The 20,516-nt window shown below is 43.8% G+C and overlaps 1 protein-coding gene across 5 annotated transcripts in view; it reads left to right on the top strand.

Moving 5' to 3' along the window:
• Positions 1–1,251: 1,251 nt before the first annotated feature.
• STX8 (syntaxin 8) overlaps positions 1,252–20,516 on the top strand; it is a 119,299-nt gene continuing 100,034 nt past the window's right edge. For 2 of the 5 annotated variants that reach the window (XM_042451112.1, XM_042451110.1), the window contains exons 1-4: positions 1,252–1,331; positions 10,603–10,702; positions 16,568–16,662; positions 17,342–17,452. In XM_042451112.1, the coding sequence (XP_042307046.1) occupies positions 1,315–1,331; positions 10,603–10,702; positions 16,568–16,662; positions 17,342–17,452 (323 nt within the window). In that variant the 5' untranslated portion in view covers positions 1,252–1,314. The other 3 variants (XM_042451113.1, XM_042451111.1, XM_042451114.1) reach the window with 2 other exon arrangements.

Genomic DNA, 20,516 nt, shown 5'->3' with positions numbered 1-20,516 from the left:
GATGGATTATTTTTGCAGTTGTTTTGGATCTAAAGCATTTTAATGAAGATAAATTCATCAGAAAATATGGTTGAGCACATATTAAAATGCAATCCATGTAATAATGCTGTAAATAAACCATATGGAATGAACACGTACTTATACAAGTGTTTTTTGGCTTTTATTTTGTGGTGTCCTACATTTTGCAGCACCTTGTCTTCCTTTGTGTTGATGGCATTTGGTCGCCGGAGACCCTAAGGCGGTGAATCTATCGCAGGGTTTTCTTGGCAAGTTTCCTTCAAAGGTTCTGGGTTTTTTTTGCCATGGCCATCCTTTGAGGCTGAGAGAGTGTGACTTCCCCAAGGTCTTCCCAGTGGGTTTATGTAGCCAAGCTGGGATTTGAACCCTGGTCCCCAGAGTCACAGTCCAATCCTCAGACCGCTTTAACTTCCGCCGGCAGGCTAAGACCGACTTGTTTAGACAGGCTTTTTAAAACAGAAAGTTTTTAAGGCATGTGACAGGGTGTTGTTGTTATATTGTTTTAATGTACTTTAAGCATTTTAATCTTTTAATAGAATTTAATTCTATTTTAATATAATATTTTGTATGTTTTTAATTGTACGGTTGTTGTTTTTAAGTGTTGTAAGCTGCCCTGAGTCCTAGCCTTGGGAGAAGGGTGGATATAAATATAATATTTAATATTTAATATTATTATATTTGATATTATTATATTTAATACTATTAAATATAATATTATTATATTTGATATTATTAAATATAATAATATTCAATATTATTATGTTTATATATTTATTATTATTATTATTATTATTATTATTATTTAACTGCCATGGCTGCACCCCATGGAATTCTGGGATTTGTAACTGGCCACACAGTTCCCAATTCAGTCCACTCCTAAATTTCCTCTTTTGCCCTGAACCCTGAGGAGAACACACACACACTCACTGAGGAGGTGCTGCCCTCCAGAGGACGAAGCCTGTCATAGCTGCGTTGAAAGGAGGAGGGGCCTTGAGCCAAATAGAACCCTTACTGTGAGCGCGCGCGAAACTGGCGCGAGCTCTCCGCTGATTGGTTCCCTCCCTCCCTCCCTCCCCCCCTCCCCCCCTCTTCCAATCCCTTTGTCTCTCAGCCTAGTCAGGGGCGGGTTCTCTTTTCAGCCAGCCTCCGCGGGTGCGCTTCCGCTTTTTCTTCGCGTCGTTCTATTGAGAGCCTTTGCCCTCGCCGTAGTCAGGTGATTTAATTGGTAAACTGTTGCCGGCACAGAGAGAGAGAGAGAGAGCGAGCGAGGAGCTTTTTAAAAAGCGCGAGGCTGCCATGGCTCCGGACTCCTGGTGAGTGTCGGCCTCTTTCCCTTCCCCAGGCCCCCTGCTTGACCCTGAAGCCGCGTCTACACTGGAGAAACTACACGGTTTGGCACCGCTTTAGCTGCCCTGGCTGAAGGCTGTGGGGTTCTTGGATTCGTACTCTCTTGCCTCTGGTTTTGTCGCTGCCCTCGCCTGCCCTGAAGTGGCTTCCAGCTTATAGCAATAGCAAGTGCACTTCTGTACCGCTGGTCCTCAGCAGCCTCAGAAGGATGCCAGGCTGAGCCGGCCCTGAGCCCCTGGCTGGTACCAGACTCAGAGCCATGCGGCTGTGGGTGAGGGGCTGCAGGACAGGCCTCTAACCCCTGCGCCACCAGGGCTCCTCAAGACATGTATCAGGCTTTCATGACGTTTGTAGAAGGTATGCCATAGGCAGGCATGCTTTTGTTTTATTTATGCTGCTTTTAACTGATTGTATGCACAGCACTTTATTAATAAACTGTAATAATAATAACAACCCTGGTCTTCCAGAGTCATAGAATCACAAAGTTGGAAGAGACCCCAAGAAGGGCCACTCAGTGCAACCCCCTTCTGCCCTGCAGGAACTCTCAGTCAAAGCCATCCAGCCTCCGTTTGAAGACCTCCAAGGAAGGAGACTCCACTACACTCCGAGGAAGTGTGTTCCACTGTCGAACAGCCCTTACTCTCAGGAAGTTCCTCCTAATGTTGAGGCGGAATCTCTTTTCCTGCAGCTTGCATCCATTGCTCTGAGTCCTAGTCTCTGGAGCAGCAGAATACAAATCCTGTGCCAACACCTACCTTGAATCCCATTGTGGAGAAAAGGCAGGACATAAGCCCTTGAAATAAACACCCAAACACTGTGCCATGCTGGCTTCCCTGAACTCTCTGATGAAGAAGGCTAAATATCTCATTAATTGACAAATCCCAGAATTCCATGGCATTGAGACACAGCAGTTAAAACTGGGTCAAAGTGCATCCATTCTGTCCTCAGTGAGGCCTAATTCATAACAGCCACTCTGTCTGCACCGCTTCACACTTTGCTGGCTCTCCTTCAGCATTTAACTCTCTTTGTACCCATTGAAGTAGGAAGAAGAGAAGCTGTGTTACTGCCATTTTTCAACCCCTGCCTTTCAGTCCAGTATTTTGGGCTTGTTGGTAAAGCCCATTTTTTAAGGTGTAGATCTTTCCATTGACAATCCTGAGGAGAACTTATCACAGGGTTTTCTTGGCAAGATTTGTTCAGAGGGGGGTTGTCTTTGACAAGACCTTCCCCCTGTGACATTCTTGCAAGCAAGCTGTAAAATGTGGGCTAGACAAGGCAACGTTATGTGGATTTGTAATTGGTTGACCGGAAACCCAAAGGGTGGCTCAACAATGGCACCTTTTCATCCTGGAGAGAAGTGACCAGTGGGGTCCCACAGGGCTCTGTCCTGGGCCCAGTGCTATTCAACATCTTTATCAATGACCTGGATGACAGAATTGGGAGCATACTTATCAAATTTGCAGAGGACACCAAATTAGGGGGAATAGCTAATACCCCAGAGGACAGGATCAAGATCAAAATGACCTGAATAGACTAGAAAGCTGGGCCAAAGCTAAAAAAATGAAATTTCAACACGGAGAAATCTAAGGTATTGCACTTAGGGGGAAAAATGAAATGCACAGATATAGGATGGTGACACCTGGCTGAATGAAACTACGTGTGAAAGGGATCTAGGACCAAGTAGACCATAAGTTAACATGAGTCAACAGTGTGATGCGGCAGCTAACAAGGCCAATGTGATTTTAGGCTGCATCAATAGAAGTATAGTGTCTAGATCAAGAGAAGTAATAGTGCCACTGTATTCTGCTCTGTCAGCCCCACCTGGAATATTGTGTCCAGTTCTGGGCACCACTATTCAAAAAGGACATTGAGAAACGAGCATGTCCAGAGGAGGGCGACAAAATGGTGAAAGTCTGAAACCTATGGAAGACTTAAGGAGCTGGGGATGTTTAGCCTGGAGAAGAGAAGGTTAAGAGGTGAAGATAGCCCTGTTTAAATATTTTGAAGGGATGTCATATGGAAAGGGAGCAAGCTTGTTTTCTGCTGCTCCAGAGAACGGACCCGGAACAATGGATGCAAGCGTGGAACTGCTCCCTAGGAGAGTGGTGGTTCCCTCCTTGGGGGTCTTTAACAGAGTTTATATAGCTAAAAGGATTCCCCAGCTTGTTGGGGGCAATTAGCTTACACGTTGTAAATTGCTTAGGGTGTGCTAAGTGCACTGGTAAGCAGTACAGAAATGTACTTCCCTTGCTCTTGCTTTGATTGTGAATTCCTGCATGGCAGAGGGTGGATTAGATGGCCCTTGTAGTCTCTTCCAGCTCTAGGATTCTTAGAGGTTGCGGTTTTGTGGCTTTTGGTAGTAATTCAGCAGATCAGTACTAATCACTCTACAGAATCCTTATCTGTTTGGCTGAGGTCATCATCTTGTTTTTAATAATATTTCTGTCATGAGTACCGGGAACAAAGTTGCACATATTCAGCCAATATTGCAAGCAATACATATTTGGAAACATGGCCTGAATTGTGAGCACAGGGAAAGAAACAGTGTCGAGCACTAAATTTGTTTGCGTACAGAAAAAGGTCTCAAGCCTTTGTGCCTGACATCCTTCAGAAGATTTAATAGTACTCCACACAGTGCAATACATTTAGAGTGAAATGAACTAATTTGTTTGGATACAGATACAGCCTATACAGATGAACAGGATACCACAGGTCAACCCAGGATCCTGCCCAGGTTCCAACCTGGTTCTGTCTCTTGGACGGGGTGGTGACAGGCGGGTGTTCACACAGTGCCACCACAGCATGGAGTGCTGCTGTCCTGCACCCCTTACCTGCTGTTGCCATGTCTGCTCTGAAGGCTTTCACCTAGCCCATAAGGCAGAAATGGGGTGCCTGGCTATGCCTACATAGCCAGGCGCCTCTTCCAACACACAGGCATTTAAGGAATGCTATAAGGGACAGCTGGGTTGTTGGACCATTTAAAAAATTTGTTACAGTTCCCCCCCCCCTCCTATTTATAGTTTATATCTTTTAAAAATATATTTTATTTTTTAATAACTATCTGTTTTAATATTGTAATGATTTAATTCCTTTTTAATATTTATTATTAATTAATATATTATTATTATTATTTTTAAATTTTTATTTTATGTTTTTAATTGTATTGTTTTTTAATGCTGTGAAGGCACTTGAGTCCCAGTGCTGGGAAAGAGTGGAATACAGTGATCCCGGATCATACACGGGTGCGCTATACACGGGTTTGACATATGCTCAAACCTGTGGAGAGCCACGCGGGAGTGTGTGGGGCGCACGGGGCAGCACGTCCCATTGGAATGAATGGGGCGGCCCTGCTGCCCCCCGCCCCCGCGGGCATGAGCCCCATTCAAGTGAATGGGGTCAAGCACACACTATTGGCTTACGCGGGGGGGGGGGGTCCGGAACAGATCCCCGCGTAAGCCAAGACGCGTGCTGTACAAATAAATATAATAAATAAATAAATATACTATATAAAGTGCACTTATTTTCAAGTGGTAAAATATATATGTTTGACAAAAAAGTGAGAAAACATATACAGGTACTACACTTGCATGTCTCAATGAATATAAAACTACAATTGTCCCTTCCCTTCTGTTCCAGACCCCTCACGTAAGGGGGAAATCGCGTATGCTTGTGCCCCATTGAAAATAATGGGGTGCATGCATGTGCCGCAGTGCAGCGCATGCTCCACAGGCATGTGCAGCTTCACTAGATCAGGGGTCGTCAACCCCCGGCCTGCAGGCATGATGTGGCCTGCGGAGGCAGTAGGACCAGCCCCAGCCCGGTGCTGCCGCCGCCTCCACCTCCACCCTCCTCCCCAGGCTGCGCGGCCCTCCTCCTCCTCCACCACACGGAGGGAGGAAGAGGAGGGCCGCGTGGCTGGGGCAGAGGAGGCAAAAGGGAAGCCCCACGCCGCCCTCCCTGCCTCCCAGTGCCGCCCACCTCTTCCTCCTCCTCCGCCCTGCCCCCACCCAGGCCATGCAGGAAGAGGAGAGAAGGAAGAGGAGGCAAAGGGGAAGCCCCGCGTCGCCCTCCCTGCCTCCCCACGCGCCCACCTCCTTCTCCTCTGCCTCCTCTGCCCCCCCCCAGGCTGTGCGGGCGCATGGAGGAGGGGGGAAGAGAAGGAGGAAGAGGAGAAGGAAGAGGAGGTGAGGGCAGCAAGGAGGAAGAGGAGGAAGAGGAAAAGGAGGTGCGGGCAGCAGAAGGAGGAAGAGGAGGAAAAGGAGGTGGGGCAGCAGAAGCAGGAAGAGGAGGAGGGAGAGGAGGAGGGCGCAGAAGGAGAAGAGGAAGAGGGGGCAGCAGAAGAGGAGAGGAGGTGGGGGAGCAGAAGGAGGAAGAGGAAGAGGAGGTGGGGGGCAAGCGAAGGAGGAAGAGGAAGAGGAGGAGGGGCAGCAGGAAGAGGAGAGGAAGTGGGGGCAGCAGGAGGAGGAAGAGGAGGGAGGAAAGAGGAGGAGGGGGGCAGCAGGAGGAGCAGAAGGAGAAGGTGGTGAATGGCCAGAGTTTTTTAAATTTTATTTTGTGTGCTTTTAATGCTAACAAGTCCCCTTGCTTTGACAATGATAGTGTGATGATGATGATGATGATGATGATGATGATGATGATATAGACTCAGCTTCAGAGGCATGCAAGCACTGTTTCGAAGCCGAGAGAGTGTCACCTTTCAAAGTGTGTTTGGGTGCTTTTAATGCTAACAAGTCTCCCTTGCTTTGACAATGATAGTGTATGATGATGATGATGATGATGATGATGATATGATGATTGATGATGATTGACTCAGCTTCAGAGGCAGCAGCACTGTTTCAGAAGCCGAGAGAGTGTCACCTTCCAAAGTGTGTTTTTGGGTGCTTTTAATGCTAACAAGTCTCCCTGCTTTGACAATGATAATGTGATGATGATAGGACTCAGCTTCAGAGGCATGCAAGCACTTTTTCAGAAGCCAAGAGAGTGTGACTTCCAAAGTGCCTTTTCTGTGTGTTTTTGGTTCTTTAATGGTGATATTGATATCAGAGAGCCTCTGAGGCATGGCCAATGTAATTGCTGTGATTTTTACAAACGCATGTGCAGTGAAGAAAAACCAAAGTCCCTTGACGAACACACTTCTGAGAAGGACACTTGGTGCAAGAACGGTGAAACCACCTTGACATGTTCAATATGCATAGCCATGTTAAAACCATGCTAAGTGTTAACCCAAGGGGTTTTGGTTATGGAATAAGCCCTGAAATTGCAGAGCCACGTAAGTAAAGCCTGTGAAATGCACAAATGTGCTGGTTGCGTGTGTTTTGGAACGCTGGTTGGGGTGTTGGCCAAAAGGGACGAGGAGAGAGGGCGGGCCACACGCCTCCTCCTCCCCGCGGGGCTTCGGTGGAAGTCTGCCCCCGCATGCGACCCCGCCCCTGGAGGTGGAAGCTCCACCCCCTGGCTTCGGCCCCCCGAGTTGTCTGAGGGACAGCAACCTGGCCCCCGGCTCAAAAAGGTTGCCTACCCCTGCACCTAGATAGCTTGTGGCTTCAGCATATGCTGAAAGCCACAGATGTGAAGCCCGTGTATGGCATGGGCTTACTGTACAAGTGACAATTTAATAAGAGTGTTTATTTCACTTTAAATATGATTGTTTTATATTGGTGGTAAATACCTGTGTCAAATAAATACATTGTTTTGAAACAAAAGTCTATAAAATAAATCTGTACTGGTGGGTATAAAATGATGGCCTTAGCTGCACACACCTTGTGCTGCATGGATATTTTGTATGTCTGTTTTACAGCATATTTGTGTCTCTATTTAATTTTTATCCCCCCTTTTTGCTAAAAAATGGCACTCAAGGTGTACAATGACAGTAAATTCAAATAAAAAGGAATACAGTTGCCCCTCCTAATTCATTCTGGACCCCCCTCCCCTGCAAGCTAGGAGACTCGCAGATAATCAAACCCCATTGAAATGAATGAGGCACATGCTCCTGCAGGAGCGTGCCACATTCACCTCAATGGCGGGTCGCCCCTCCATGGATCATCAAGTTCGCCAGTTTCAAGCCTGCGGACTTGGAGGGGTGACTGTATAAGGTAAATGATAGAAAAAGATGCCTTTAGCTGTACCCAATCTAAGATGTAAAAAGCCTGCCTGAATAAAATGGTCTTTGTCTGCTGTTGGAATAAAACTGACTGAGGGCCAGCCTTCATGAGGAAGCTCCAGAGGTGGAAGCTGGCACCCAGAAAGCTCTCCATCAAATGTGCCTGTGAGAACAGCTGGACCTAGAGAAAGTTCTTCCTTGAAGATCTTAACGACAAGCAGCTTCATAAGGGCGAATACAACTTTTATCATTTCTCTTGCTTTCCTTACTTGTGTGTTTGTGGTGAAGCAGATGTATCATCGATGTAATAATTTCTTAAACTCAAGCAATTTTATTTATATTTTCCAAAAAAGGGGGAATCCTCTATTTGCTTGCAATGTCTAATGCAAAAATGAAAAGCTAAAACAGACTCCTGTATATACTCAACTATAAGTTGATGTCATGTGTAAGTCGAGGGCAGATTTGAGGGCCAAAATTGTTGTTTTTGATTTGACATGTGGGTATATTGAGGAGAAAACTTAGGGACATATAACAAAGGATCTAAAGAATGAAGCAGAGAAAAACAATGCCAAAGAACCTACAACATTCCAGCAGGCATAACTATTTGTGCTCACACTAAAGGCTGGATCGATAAGAGAATAGAGGCAGATCAGTACTTCCAGGGCAGATTACATTCTTGCTTTTCACCAAAGTATATGAGTTAAAGTACAGTAAGGGATGTGATGGCTTAGTGGTTAAGATGCCCGTTCTGATGATCGGGAGGCTGGCAGTTTGAGGTCCAAGTGCTGCATGAGGGGATGGGTTCAGGGGGATGCTCGGTTTTTAAAATGTTTTTAAGCATTCTAGACAAGCCTCAAGACTGCTGCTTTTTTCTGTTGGACAGCAGGAAATGTAATTAGGAAGAATTTAGATTATACAAGTGAATTTCTACAACTGCTAGTTCTTTCAGAGAAACAAGTTTAAAGTTGCATTTATTACTGAAAATAATGAGGGATTCCTTGAATCCAAAAGAGAGAGAGAACCACGTTTGAACAGCTTTTTTGTATGTCTCACATACAAGGGAATAATTCCTAAATTTGAAAAGGAGTTGGTATTCTTTACGAGTTTGCTTATTTTACTAGTGTTGGAATAACTGTTTGGACATTGTCTTCTTGAGTAAATAAGTATAACTTGAGTATCCCTTATCTGGAATTTCAAAATCCAAAATTGTCCATATTAATGGCTGAGGTAGTGACACCTTTGCTTTCTGGTTGTTCAGTGTACACAAACTTTATTTTATGCACAAAATTCATTTTTAGACTTGATATTTCCTAGATATCTTATTGTGGATACGCAAATATTCCAAAACCCAAAATAGTTCTGATCCCAACCATTTCAGATGAGGGAGATTCACCTTGTATCTAAAGTGAGCTGCCTTGTAGTTGAGTGTTTGTTTATATATTGTTTCAGCTACGCCATTATTATCAGGGAATAGAATTATCCAGTGTGTTTTGCCTTTGGACGCAGGCAAAACTACTTAACTGTCAAAAATATTTTCTGTTTGATTTTGCTACATGTGACATTAAAGGGAGATTTACAGTACATGTGTTTGTCAGCATTACAGTGAGTAGTATTTAAGTACTCCTCCAAGCATAGAATCATAGAATTGGAAGAGACCGCAAGGGCCATCCAGTCCAACCCCCTGCCATGCAGGAAATCCAAATCAAAGCATCCCCGACAGATGGCCATCCAGCCTCCGTTTGAAGACCTCCAAGGAGGGAGACTCCACTACACTCCGAGGAAGTGTGTTCCACTGTCGAACAGCCCTTACTGTCAGGCAGTTCCTCCTAATGTTGAGGTGGAATCTCTCAGGGACGTAGCCAGGATTTTAGGAAGGGGGGGGTCCAGACTAAGTGCCACCATTATAATGGGGCTTGGGTGCAGCGGCACAGCAGCACACACCATTTTCCCCCCCCCAAGCCCCCCCCCCCCCCCCGGCTATGTACCTGAATCTCTTTTCCTGCAGCTTGCATCCATTGCTCCAGGTCCTAGTCTCTGAAGCAGCAGAAAACAAGCTTGCTCCCTCCTCAATATGACATCCCTTCAAATATTTAAACAGGGCTATCATATCACCTCTTAACCTTCTTTTCTCCAGGCTAAACATACCCAGCTCCCTAAGTCGTTCCTCATAGTGCATGGTTTCCAGACCCTTCACCATTTTAGTTGCCCTCCTTTGGACACACTCCAGTTTCTCAATGTCCTTTTTGAATTGTGGTGCCCAGAACTGGACACAATATTCCAGGTGGGGCCTGACCAGAGCAGAATATAGTGGCACTATTACTTCCCTTGATCTAGACACTATACTTCTATTAATGCAGCCTAAAATCGCATTGGCCTTGTTAGCTGCTGCATCGCACTGTTGACTCGTGTTCAACTTGTGGTCTACTTGGACTCCTAGATCCCTTTCACATGTTATCTCCTTAAGCCAGGTGTCCCCCATCCTATATCTGTGCATTTCATTTTTCTGCCCTAAGTGCAGTACCTTACATTTCTCCCTGTTGAAGTTCATTTTGTTAGCTGTGGCCCAGCTTTCTAGTCTATTCAGGTCATTTTGAATTTTGAATTTTGAAGCATGTAAGAGACATATGTAAATTACAGATACTCATGTCCTTGAGAAATGTGGTTTTACTTTGAATGACTTTTCAATTTCCCAAGAATGCCCAGTTGACATAAATTAACTTGTTTCATGTGTTGGCAATATCAATAAAACTGATTATGGCTAAAATCAAGGTTAATGTCCCTGAATTTTAGGAGATTAATATTCCTCTTGATGCTGGTTAGAAATTGTGACAGTGAGCTAAAATTGTCATGAAGAAAGAAGCATTTAATAATAATAATGTATTTGTATCCCGTCTCTCCCTGTAGCTTGCTAAACTTGGTTGAAATTGATGGGAATCTGAATCTTTTCCAGCTATGATCTATATATGGATACATGTTCTTTTATGTTTGTAAGTTCTGTTTGATTTTGAACCAATCTCCCATAGGGGGTTTGCGGACAGTAGTAAAAAGTGAGATTTCATAAACCGATTCAAGGAACAATAAAAATTAAAATGTATGCAATAAGTATAGTCTGACTTAAATATATACTTCCTTTTAAGGTTGTCAAAGTATGATTCTACTTGCCATACTGCCCAAGAAGTTGCTGAAAAAATTCAAGAACGCAACAGATACCAAAGGAATGGTGAGAGTACAGCTAAGGTACTGCATATCTCAGAAACCAATCTTCTTCCTTTACTTTATATTGTAATAATTCTTAACTTCAACAGAGATCTGAACTAGCAGAAAGGTATTTTTCATTACTTCATGGAGTAGGCCCTCCCCACTTGGTCTGTTAGCTGTGCTGACTTTGGGTGATGGCATGTAGTCCAATGTATTTGGCAGATGCCAGGCTGGGGAGGGTGCCATAGTCACTCATTCAATAGTCAAGAACCTAAGTGCTTAAAGAAATCAGTCTTTTAGAGGTGGGTTAATGAGTGTTTTTTCTGTTTGTTCTAGGAGTTGTTTCCTTCTTCAGTGGATATTTTTGTCCACTACAGTATTTTTACTTGCTTTGAGTTCTATTGATGAAGTGTGATAGAAATGGGAAAGGTTATTTCTAGTAAAATATAGGTGCGGTACAGACTGCCCCTTTAGGGCGGCCTGCACACACCCCTTTACTGCATGTATTGGGGCCAGGGCAGCCTCACTGGCAGCCCAGAGGCTCCAGTCCGGTGCTTTTCGGGACCAGGGAGAAGCGGCAAAATGCTGCTTCTCCCTAGTCCCATAAAGGGGTGTCCTTGGGGCTTCATGCCCCAGGACACCCCGGGAGCCGCAGCCAGGGGAGAAAGGGGCCTCTCAGCCCCTTTCCCCCAGCGTCGTTCCCGCAGCCGTTTGGTAGCTGCAGGAACGAGGTGCGCCCTCAGAAGGAGCTCCATTTCGATGCGGCGCATGTGTGATGTAATCATGGTGACCCCAATGTAGATGGGAGGCCGCCATGATTACGCCCCCGTCACGTGCTGGGGTTAGGCCACATGTGGGCAGAGCACCCCGAGGCAACCCTAACACGTGTCGAGGACATCACGTAAGGCCCATCTATACTGGGCCATAAGTGTGCAATTTGGGTTATCTTATTATCAGTGTGTATCCCAGCCACAAAGTGGCAGCATTCTAGATGAAGAATTATCATGTCCGTGGGCGGAAATAACTAATATTTCCCCCCGTCATGGACGGATCACTTCCTGGTGGAGGCAAACATCAAGGTCTCTACCCAGATCCCCCCCGGGGGTGGTGGACCTGTTAGGATGGTCCACCCTCGAAGGCTGATGGAACCCAAAAGGTTCCAGGAAGCTTTAGAGGGGCACATGGTTGGAAGTGACGGTGACTCTGTTGATGCCCTCACCGGTATCTGGAATACCGGTCTTTCTAGGGCTATACACAGTATCGCTCCCAAGCGCCCTCTCAGGCCCGCTTCCAAACGTAAGCCCTGGTATACGGAAGACCTCCGGCTAGAGTGCCGTTGGCGGAAACACCTTCGCTTACACGACAAGGCTCTCCTAGACCAACTGTTAGAGGACTACGGAGAGGCAATACGAGCAGCTAAGAACTCGTTCTATGCTGCTCGTGTCACGTCCGCGGAGTCGCGTCCAGCAGAGTTGTTCAGGGTGGTCAGGGAGCTGACTCAGCTCCCTCCTGCCCCGAACCAGATCCTTGAACCTTCTAAGGCCTGCTGTGACAAATTTAATAACTTCTTCGCGGATAAAACCTCTTGGATAAGCGAAGGTCTTAACGCCGACATTCAAGCAGAACCTAGGGTAGAGGCGTCCAGAGCCTCCGCGGTCTCCATTAAACTGGATCGGTTTGAGTTGGTAAGTACCGATGATGTGGACAAGATCCTCGGAAGTGTTCGGAAGACGACCTGCTCTCTCGATCCCTGTCCCTCATGGCTAGCGGCCCAGGGGGGACCGGCAGTAACTTTATTGTTACGCCGGATTATTAATACATCTTTGAGGGAAGGGCAATTTCCATCTGAATTAAAATTGGCCATTGTAAAACCTTTATTAAAAAAGCCCTCCCTCGACCCCCTGGTACATAATAATTATCGGCCAGTCTCGCTGCTGCCATTTTTGGGGAAGGTGATCGAGAGGGCGGTTGCAATCCAGCTTCAGGCGGTCTTGGATGAAACGGATTATCTGGACCCATTTCAAACTGGCTTTCGGGCGGGTTACGGGGTAGAGACGGCCATGGTTGCCTTGGTCGATGATCTCCGTCTGGGCATCGACGGGGGAAGCGTGTCCCTGTTGGTGCTCTTGGACATCTCAGCGGCTTTCGATACCATAGACCATGGTATCCTTCTGGGGCGCCTGGCAGAGGTGGGAATCGGGGGCACTGCGCTCCAGTGGTTCCGGTCCTACCTCTCTGGGAGGTCCCAGATGGTGCAGCTGGGAGACGTGTGCTCCGATGAGAGGGCCCTTAAAACTGGGGTCCCTCAGGGAGCCATTCTGTCTCCCATGCTATTTAACATTTACATGAAACCGCTGGGAGAGATCATCCGGAGACATGGGGCGCGGGGTTATCAGTACGCTGATGACACCCAAATAATTTTCTCTATGTCTCCGACTGATGCAGGGACTGAGGATGGCGTCTCTCCTCTCGTGGCGTGCCTGGAGTCAGTAATGGGCTGGATGAGGGAAAACCGACTCAAATTGAATCCAGAGAAGACGGAGGTACTTGTGATAGGTCCCCCTGGTCCAGGAATGGCGGTAGTTCCACCTGTCCTGAACGGGGTCACGCTCCCTGTGAAGGACTCTGTGTGCAGTCTGGGGGTGCTTCTTGATTCGTCGCTTCACCTGACGGCTCAGGTGAATGCGACGGTCAAGAACACCTGTTATCAGCTTCGGCTCATTTGCCAGCTGCGCCCATACCTGGCCCAGAGGGACCTTGAAACGGTAGTACACGCTCTGGTAACCTCGAGATTGGATTTCTGCAACGCACTCTACATGGGGCAATCCTTATACCAAACCCGGAAGCTACAAATGGTGCAGAATATGGCAGCCAGGCTGGTCACTGGAACCTCCAGGGCCAGCCATATTACACCGGTGCTTAAAGATCTGCATTGGCTGCCTATTCGCTTCTGGGCACAATATAAGGTGTTGGTGATGACCTATAAAGCCCTAAATGGCTTGGGCCCAGGATACCTAAAGGACCGCCTCTCCCCGTACATTCCGTCCCGCACCCTCAGAACATCTGGGCAGCAACTCCTTAGGGTGCCAGGAGCTAGGCTGTCCTCCACTACGAGGAGGACATTCTCCATCGCTGCCCCGGCCCTTTGGAACACGCTGCCCATAGAGCTCCGCTCGACCACCTCCCTGGCCCAATTCAGAAAGGATCTGAAAACCTTTCTGTTCCATCTTGCATTCCCCGACTAAAGTCCAGTGGGCCTCCCTTCCTCTTCTGTGGCAAAGAGGATTGGCTAACGGGGTTTTATCCTGTTTTTGTTTTAATATTGTTGTATTATTGTATTGTTGTATTTTATTATGTTGTTAACCGCCCTGATCTTCGGAAGGGCGGTATAAAAATAAAATTTTTATTTATTTATTATTATTTATTATGTCAGACTCAGAGTGTAGACGTAACACTTTAAAAAAGAACATGTAGGAAATATTGTTTTGCATATCTGTTTTGTCATCAGTCAAGTCAATTTTTGGCTGTCCTCTAGCAGAGCCATGAATCAACAACAGCAGCATCAGAATAAATAGAGAGCTGGTACATGCCAGAGCTTCTCATTTCTACATTATTAGTCGTAAAACAGAGAAGCTGAGTCCTGGCTATCAATTCTTATTTTATTGTACTTAGTAGTTTCTATTGCAATCCTTTTCAAAGGGATAACTTTCCCGAATAGATTAATTCTGATGCATCCTTTTCCATTTTGTTAGCCAGCAGCTTTTTCAGTGTTCTGAGAGATTGATGCTGTGAAGAGAGACCTATAAGTAGAGTTGCTAACTACTTCAAGTGCATGTCTTGTGTCATGACCAACTAATGGTTCTTCATGCTGTTCCTGCAGTTTAAGTTTGTGTCTCACATTACAAAACACACCACTCAATTGACAAACGGTTATATGAAGAAAACTTTCCATGTTGCTTTGTTATTAGTCCTGGAGACACTTATTCAGTTAGCAAATAGGAAGGTAGTATTTGAATGCAGTGTAAGCAGACTTCCAACAATGCCATATTTATTGCCATAACAACTGCTGTTATGGGCTGATGTTCAAAAACACTCAGCATATAAAGTGTGGCCAAGGAAATTTTTAATGAAGAAAAATACTATATCTGTCAAGTAGGGACAGTGTCAATTGTTTTTTGTTTATTGCTTTTCCGAGATTTTGCCATTTTGTGCAGTTGCACATTTTAAAAACATGGATTGAGAAAATGAGTGATTCTGCTTTTGCCCTCTCAGCTCAACTTTTTTTCCTATCTGTTTTTCTGCCTTTTCTTCTGTTTGCTAGTACCCTTCTATATAATGTGAAAGCACAAACACATGCAGGAAGAAGAGAATCTCAGTTAAAATGGAGGTATATTTAAAATCTATCAAGACTATTTTCCTTTTCTTATGAACTGAAATCATGGTTAGGTGCTTGTGGAACAACTCTTCTCATTGAAAAAGGTCATGTCTTCCAGAAACATGTACTAGTAGGTTGTGCTTTCAAGATCATATTTTCTTAACCTCTTTCAGAACCTTGCATAGCACTTAGTATTACTAAGCATATGTAATGGGAAGTAAATTCCATTAAATTCAAAATGTCTTAACTTCCAAGTAAATGTGTTTCATGTGGGGTATTTATGAATTTGTCATGCACCCTTATTAGTCTTTTAAATCAAATGGGTGCATAATTCATATCTAATGTTTATATTGTTATGCTACAAGACATTGGGTGGCCATGGAAGGTGCTCGTTTGCCACACTCTAGCCTGGGAAAGGTCTTATGAGTGGATGGCATTGCTTCATTATCTTAGATTATAGTGACATGACCTGCTTGGAATTCCTGGACATTAACTGGCTTAACTGTCAGTTTATGCCACCTTTGCACAGTTTGCTATTCTTTGACTTTCAGTAGATCTCAGCAAGGGGGCTGCTCTGTTATATGTGAAACCTCGATTCAGAATGGGGTATTGATTGAATAACTTAGTCCCATATTCCCCCTGATGCACAGAGAGCTGCGGATGAGTAGCCATCCCTTCCATGCATGCTCTACTCTTGAGTTGGTTGCTTCACCTCACTGAGCTATGTACCCTAACTAACCAGGGTCATCTGTGGCCTCTTTGGTTCGTGATGGTTGTGATATAGGGCTTGGTGGTAGTGTTTGATAAGAATGGAGATGTTTATTTCAGGAGCCTAAATAACAATATGTATCTAAGGGGCGAAACACACTGCCCCTTTGTGCCATTGTCCGGGAAGCTTCAGAGTGTGATGTTTTGACACCGCATGATTTGAAGGGGCCTGGAAGCTGGTTTCCAGCTGTCTGGCTACACACATGTGGGCTGCCTTCCGGGCATCTTGGCTGCATGGTGGTTACACACTGCAAGCCCCCCAACACACTGGGAATTCACCACAGGGCTGGGGAAGAGCTGCTAAAGGCGGCTTTTCTGCAGCCGAAAAAGAAATAGTTGAAAACTGTTCCTTTTTTGGCCAGAACCACAGCGGATTGGTGCCAGAGCCCCAATCTGTCTTTGGGAGGGGTGACTTTACTCCACCCCAGTTGAGGTGTCTATTTTGGCCTGAAGTTAAGTGACCTTTCCAAATGCATGAGGTTCAGCTGCCTTCTTTTTTCAGCCATGCCTTTGTTTTGGGCAAAATGATCACTGAAGACATAAGCCATAATTTTGTTGAAAATCAGCAGCCATGTAAAACATAGGAATATGATTAGTCTACATGTGCAGCTTCAGCTTTGGTAAGCATGTGAATTATTTTTTAAAAACTTGTATGGGGTTCCATATTCTGTTGGGATATTGTCCAGTTTTATTTATTGGGTATTATCGTCCACTATTTCACAGCAGATTGGCTCACTTATTTCTTCCCTGTCTCCCTTCAGCTCAATGTTGCCATCAGGTCACTACTGCAGAACCTCAAAGAAAAAACAGATCAACTGAAGGACCAGTTGTTTCATTCTGTATCAACACGTCAGATGTATCCATGTAAACAGTGATGACAATCAGGAATGCCAGTGAGATGAGAGTGGGTGCATCTCTCTGTTTTTGCAAAGCAACTGGACACAGCAGTCGTGTTTTTCTTGAAGCATTTTTGGTAGAACATGCTTGTGTGAATCTGATTTCTCCGAAGAGTAGTTATGACCTTTGTCATTGTGGTTTGTTTTTAAAATATGTTTGCCTTAAAGATTTGTAAAATGAGCTAAGAGTTATAAAATGTTTTGCATTTGGAATAATGCTATAAAACAGTAACAGCCTGTCCTTAATTGAGTGATCAGTCCTGCACACCAAATTCCAGACAAACTGGACATTTTGATAGCTTTTTTTCCATCATCAAAAGATTTTACAAGTCTGTAAAGCACATGCTTTTTCAAAAATAACCAGCATGATGGCAAAAGTCATGATTACAGACTGGCTCTTGACAGAATCCTGTATTTCCTTATTTGGACATAACAGAATTTAATACTTTTAACCTCAGTGTCTCAAGTCTAAAAATAGCAAGTGACTTATTGTATTGACAGGTGTCTTTGTGTGGTTCTTGGTAGAGTGAATGTAATGTTAGTAGAGAATCTGATCTGTTTGTTTTCATATGTAAAGCATCAAAGGCAGTCATTTTACTCATTTATTTCTGACAATCAGCCTTAACCCAGTTCCTGCAGAACACAGCTTGAAGGAGACAGACGGCAGAATTTAGTGGATGAGCTTCACACACGACACAGGCAACTTCAGGCATCTTTCAAAAATGAAGGCACAGAGCCAGATGTTATAAGGTATGATATCATTTCATTAAAAAAAAGTGCCTGAGAAAGTTGTCTTTGTCTCTAAAGAGTCTGTATACCTCTGCCTCATTTGTGTATAGAACATCTCTAATTTACAGGAGTTTGTGTGTGACTAGGTTTTGCTGTTCTTCATGATAGCTACATTTATGCCTTCTTTGAGCAGCTTGATTAGTTTTCATGATCGTCACAGCTGAGGAGTCTAGTGACTGTGTGTTGTTCACTGCAGTACTCTTGTAGCTGCTGTTACTGATTCTTCGATTACAAGCTTGCAAAAATAAAGTATTAAATGATGATTTAAGAATTAAGACAAATTTCAGATGGAGATCTCATCAGAGCCATTGGAATGAAGGACTAAAGTTAGTTAGGATTTAAATCAGGCCTGCCATATGCTGTTGAAATGTTGCATCCCTCAGTTTTAGCCATACTGAATGGAGCTGATGAAATCCAGCATTATCTGGATGATTGTTACCCATTCTGTGTTGAAATGGTTTAGAATCAGTGTCAGCCAAATCAGGCTTAAGCAGAACTGAATTAGATGGGCACAGAAGTCACACAAAACAGGACTTTTAGTAGTAACAACTATGGAAACATTGATTTAGATCAAAGATAGAAAAAAAGTCAACAGTAAGTAAGGAATCAAGATGGAGGGAAGAAAAATGGGCAGATTAGAAGATATGTAGTATGATTCAGAACTATAAACTGTTTGCCATTTGGACATTACCAGCTGTGTTTCCTTTGTCCTGACTGTGTTGTTGCTCTGATTTATGAGTGCTGTGGTGAATTGTGCCTTAAAGCCAATTACAGTGGAATTTTAGAACGATAAAGTTGTTGGTATATTATTGGGGGGGGGGGGGAATAACTGAACAATGTAATTTTTGACTTGTAAATTGCTTACTGCATATTATAATACTATTAAATGTTTGCATTTTGTAAAGTTGTTTCCACATGCCCTAAACTAAATAAATAGGAAGTGATAGAAATGTTCAAAACTTATATTGGAAGTAGTTTGGATTTGACCAGATGACTTGATTTTTCAGAATTTGGAAATCGATACAGCATGTAGAATTGTTGTAGCATTGTTGTAAGCAATATATTTTAATTGGGGAAGATATATTTTGAATTGTCTGTATTTCAGGGAAAAAACTGGAAGAATATCTAATCAATTGTTTTATAGCCTTGTAATCCTCGGCTAAATAGGGCAGATTCCATTATTCCTCTATGTGTTTAGCTGGTTTAAATGAGCATGAAAAACCAGCCAGACCATGCGTTCCATGTTGATGGCTTGTCTGACCTAGGTTGTATTTGTTACATGCTGCGCAAATTTATGCAGTATTTTCTTAAATTTTCTTTTCCTTAAGTAGGATATTTTGAATCAATACTATGGAACTGCCAGCAGGGGGAGTATATGGCCCTTACTTTTCTGAAGCAAAAATAAACTAGTTATATTAAACTTGGATGTGTTTTGCCAAAAACTAGTTACAGTCTACAGTTGCAGTTTGAGGTGATAGGTGTGGCTGTGGTTACCTCTTGACCAGATTTAAAGCAATTTAAAACAATCTTGTCCAGCATTTTGAAAAAAGGTTACTTCATTTTCTCCATCATGGAGGGATTTGCATCCCTTTCCTTCTGGATATTCTTACTCTTTTCTTGGGTTTCTAGATGTTTAAAATTTCTATTCTTTCATGGACATACATTTTTATATACAATCATCCCTCCATATTTGTAGCTTTGATATTTGCAGATTTGAATATTCATGGATTTCATTAGTATGTTATCTCTAGGAATATCTAGGTCCTCCAGTGCAACTCTGTGGTCAACTTTAAAAGTTGCACTGAAAGACCTAGAGATTCCTAGAGAGAATATTTTGCTAGGTATTTGTAGCTTCTCCAGTGCAGTTCTATAGTCACTGTCTGTCGGACGTTGAGCACAGAGTTACACTGGAAGACCTAGAGATTCCTTGAGAGGTGTCTTCTCAGGTAAAAACATGGTGTTTTTGTTATTTGCGGTTTTTCCATATTCCCAGAGGTCTTGTGCCCATAATCCTAGCGAATATGGAGGGACAAGTGTACTTTCTTTTTCAGAGTTGAGTGTTCTTATGGACATGGGTTTCTCTGTGTGTGTGTGTGTATGTGTGTGTGTGTGTGTGTGTGTGTGAGAGAGAGAGAGAGAGAGAGAGAGAGAGAGAGTTGGTAGCTTCATTATGATTCATTCTGAATATGTGAAAAGCCATTATCATTCCCTATCCCAGTATATGTTTGCACCACCTTTCTTTTTTTATGTGATCAATCCTTAAAGTACATCCTACATTTTCAGAGGTCTGTTCCATGCTCCCCCACCTTCAGTCATCCCCTTCATTAACCTTCTTGCATCAGTGATCACATGTCTTATTGTCTTCATGGTGTCCAGTTGTGAAGGGATTCTTAAAATTAATCTCCGTTTATGTTTGGTCACCACTCAGTGATTTTATGTCCTTTGAGATCTTTAATGTGAGTTCTCTTGGTGTGGTACAGTGGCCTTATAATTCTTATTTTAAGTGACAACTTGGGTTACAATTCAGATCAGGGCATTTCTTTGGGTGGCAACAAAGTAGTTTAGCATCCGGCATTGTCAGCCTTAATTAAGGCTCAGCTCTCAATAATGAAAAGGGTTCATGTTTTGCATAGTGGCCTCAGTTGGTTTATTCCTCTCTACTCAAAACATTTTCTTTTTCAGTTAGTTATGTAATATGCAAGTGGCTTCTATTGTAGTTTTTCCTCTGGAGGGATATTGTGGGTCCGTTTAAGGAGTGCTGAATACATAAGCCATCTAGATGTGTTCTTAAGGTGCAAAGATAAGTTGTGTGGATTTTGTGTGAGGTGTTAATAGTGCCCAGCATCCTAATATATTGCTTTGCATCAGTCATGCCAAATGGAAAGATGATACCTTAGTTGGACTTTCAAGTGAAGCAATAAATGGAGATTAACACTGTATATAGCAATGTAGTAGTACAATGTGAGTTGTCATTATTTACTGAGGACAGGATCAAACTTCAGAATGACCTTAATAGATTAGAAAG

Source organism: Sceloporus undulatus, chromosome 2, assembly GCF_019175285.1.
Source record: "Sceloporus undulatus isolate JIND9_A2432 ecotype Alabama chromosome 2, SceUnd_v1.1, whole genome shotgun sequence".
Lineage (NCBI taxonomy): Eukaryota > Metazoa > Chordata > Lepidosauria > Squamata > Phrynosomatidae > Sceloporus > Sceloporus undulatus.
This window is presented reverse-complemented; position numbering and strand designations above follow the sequence as displayed.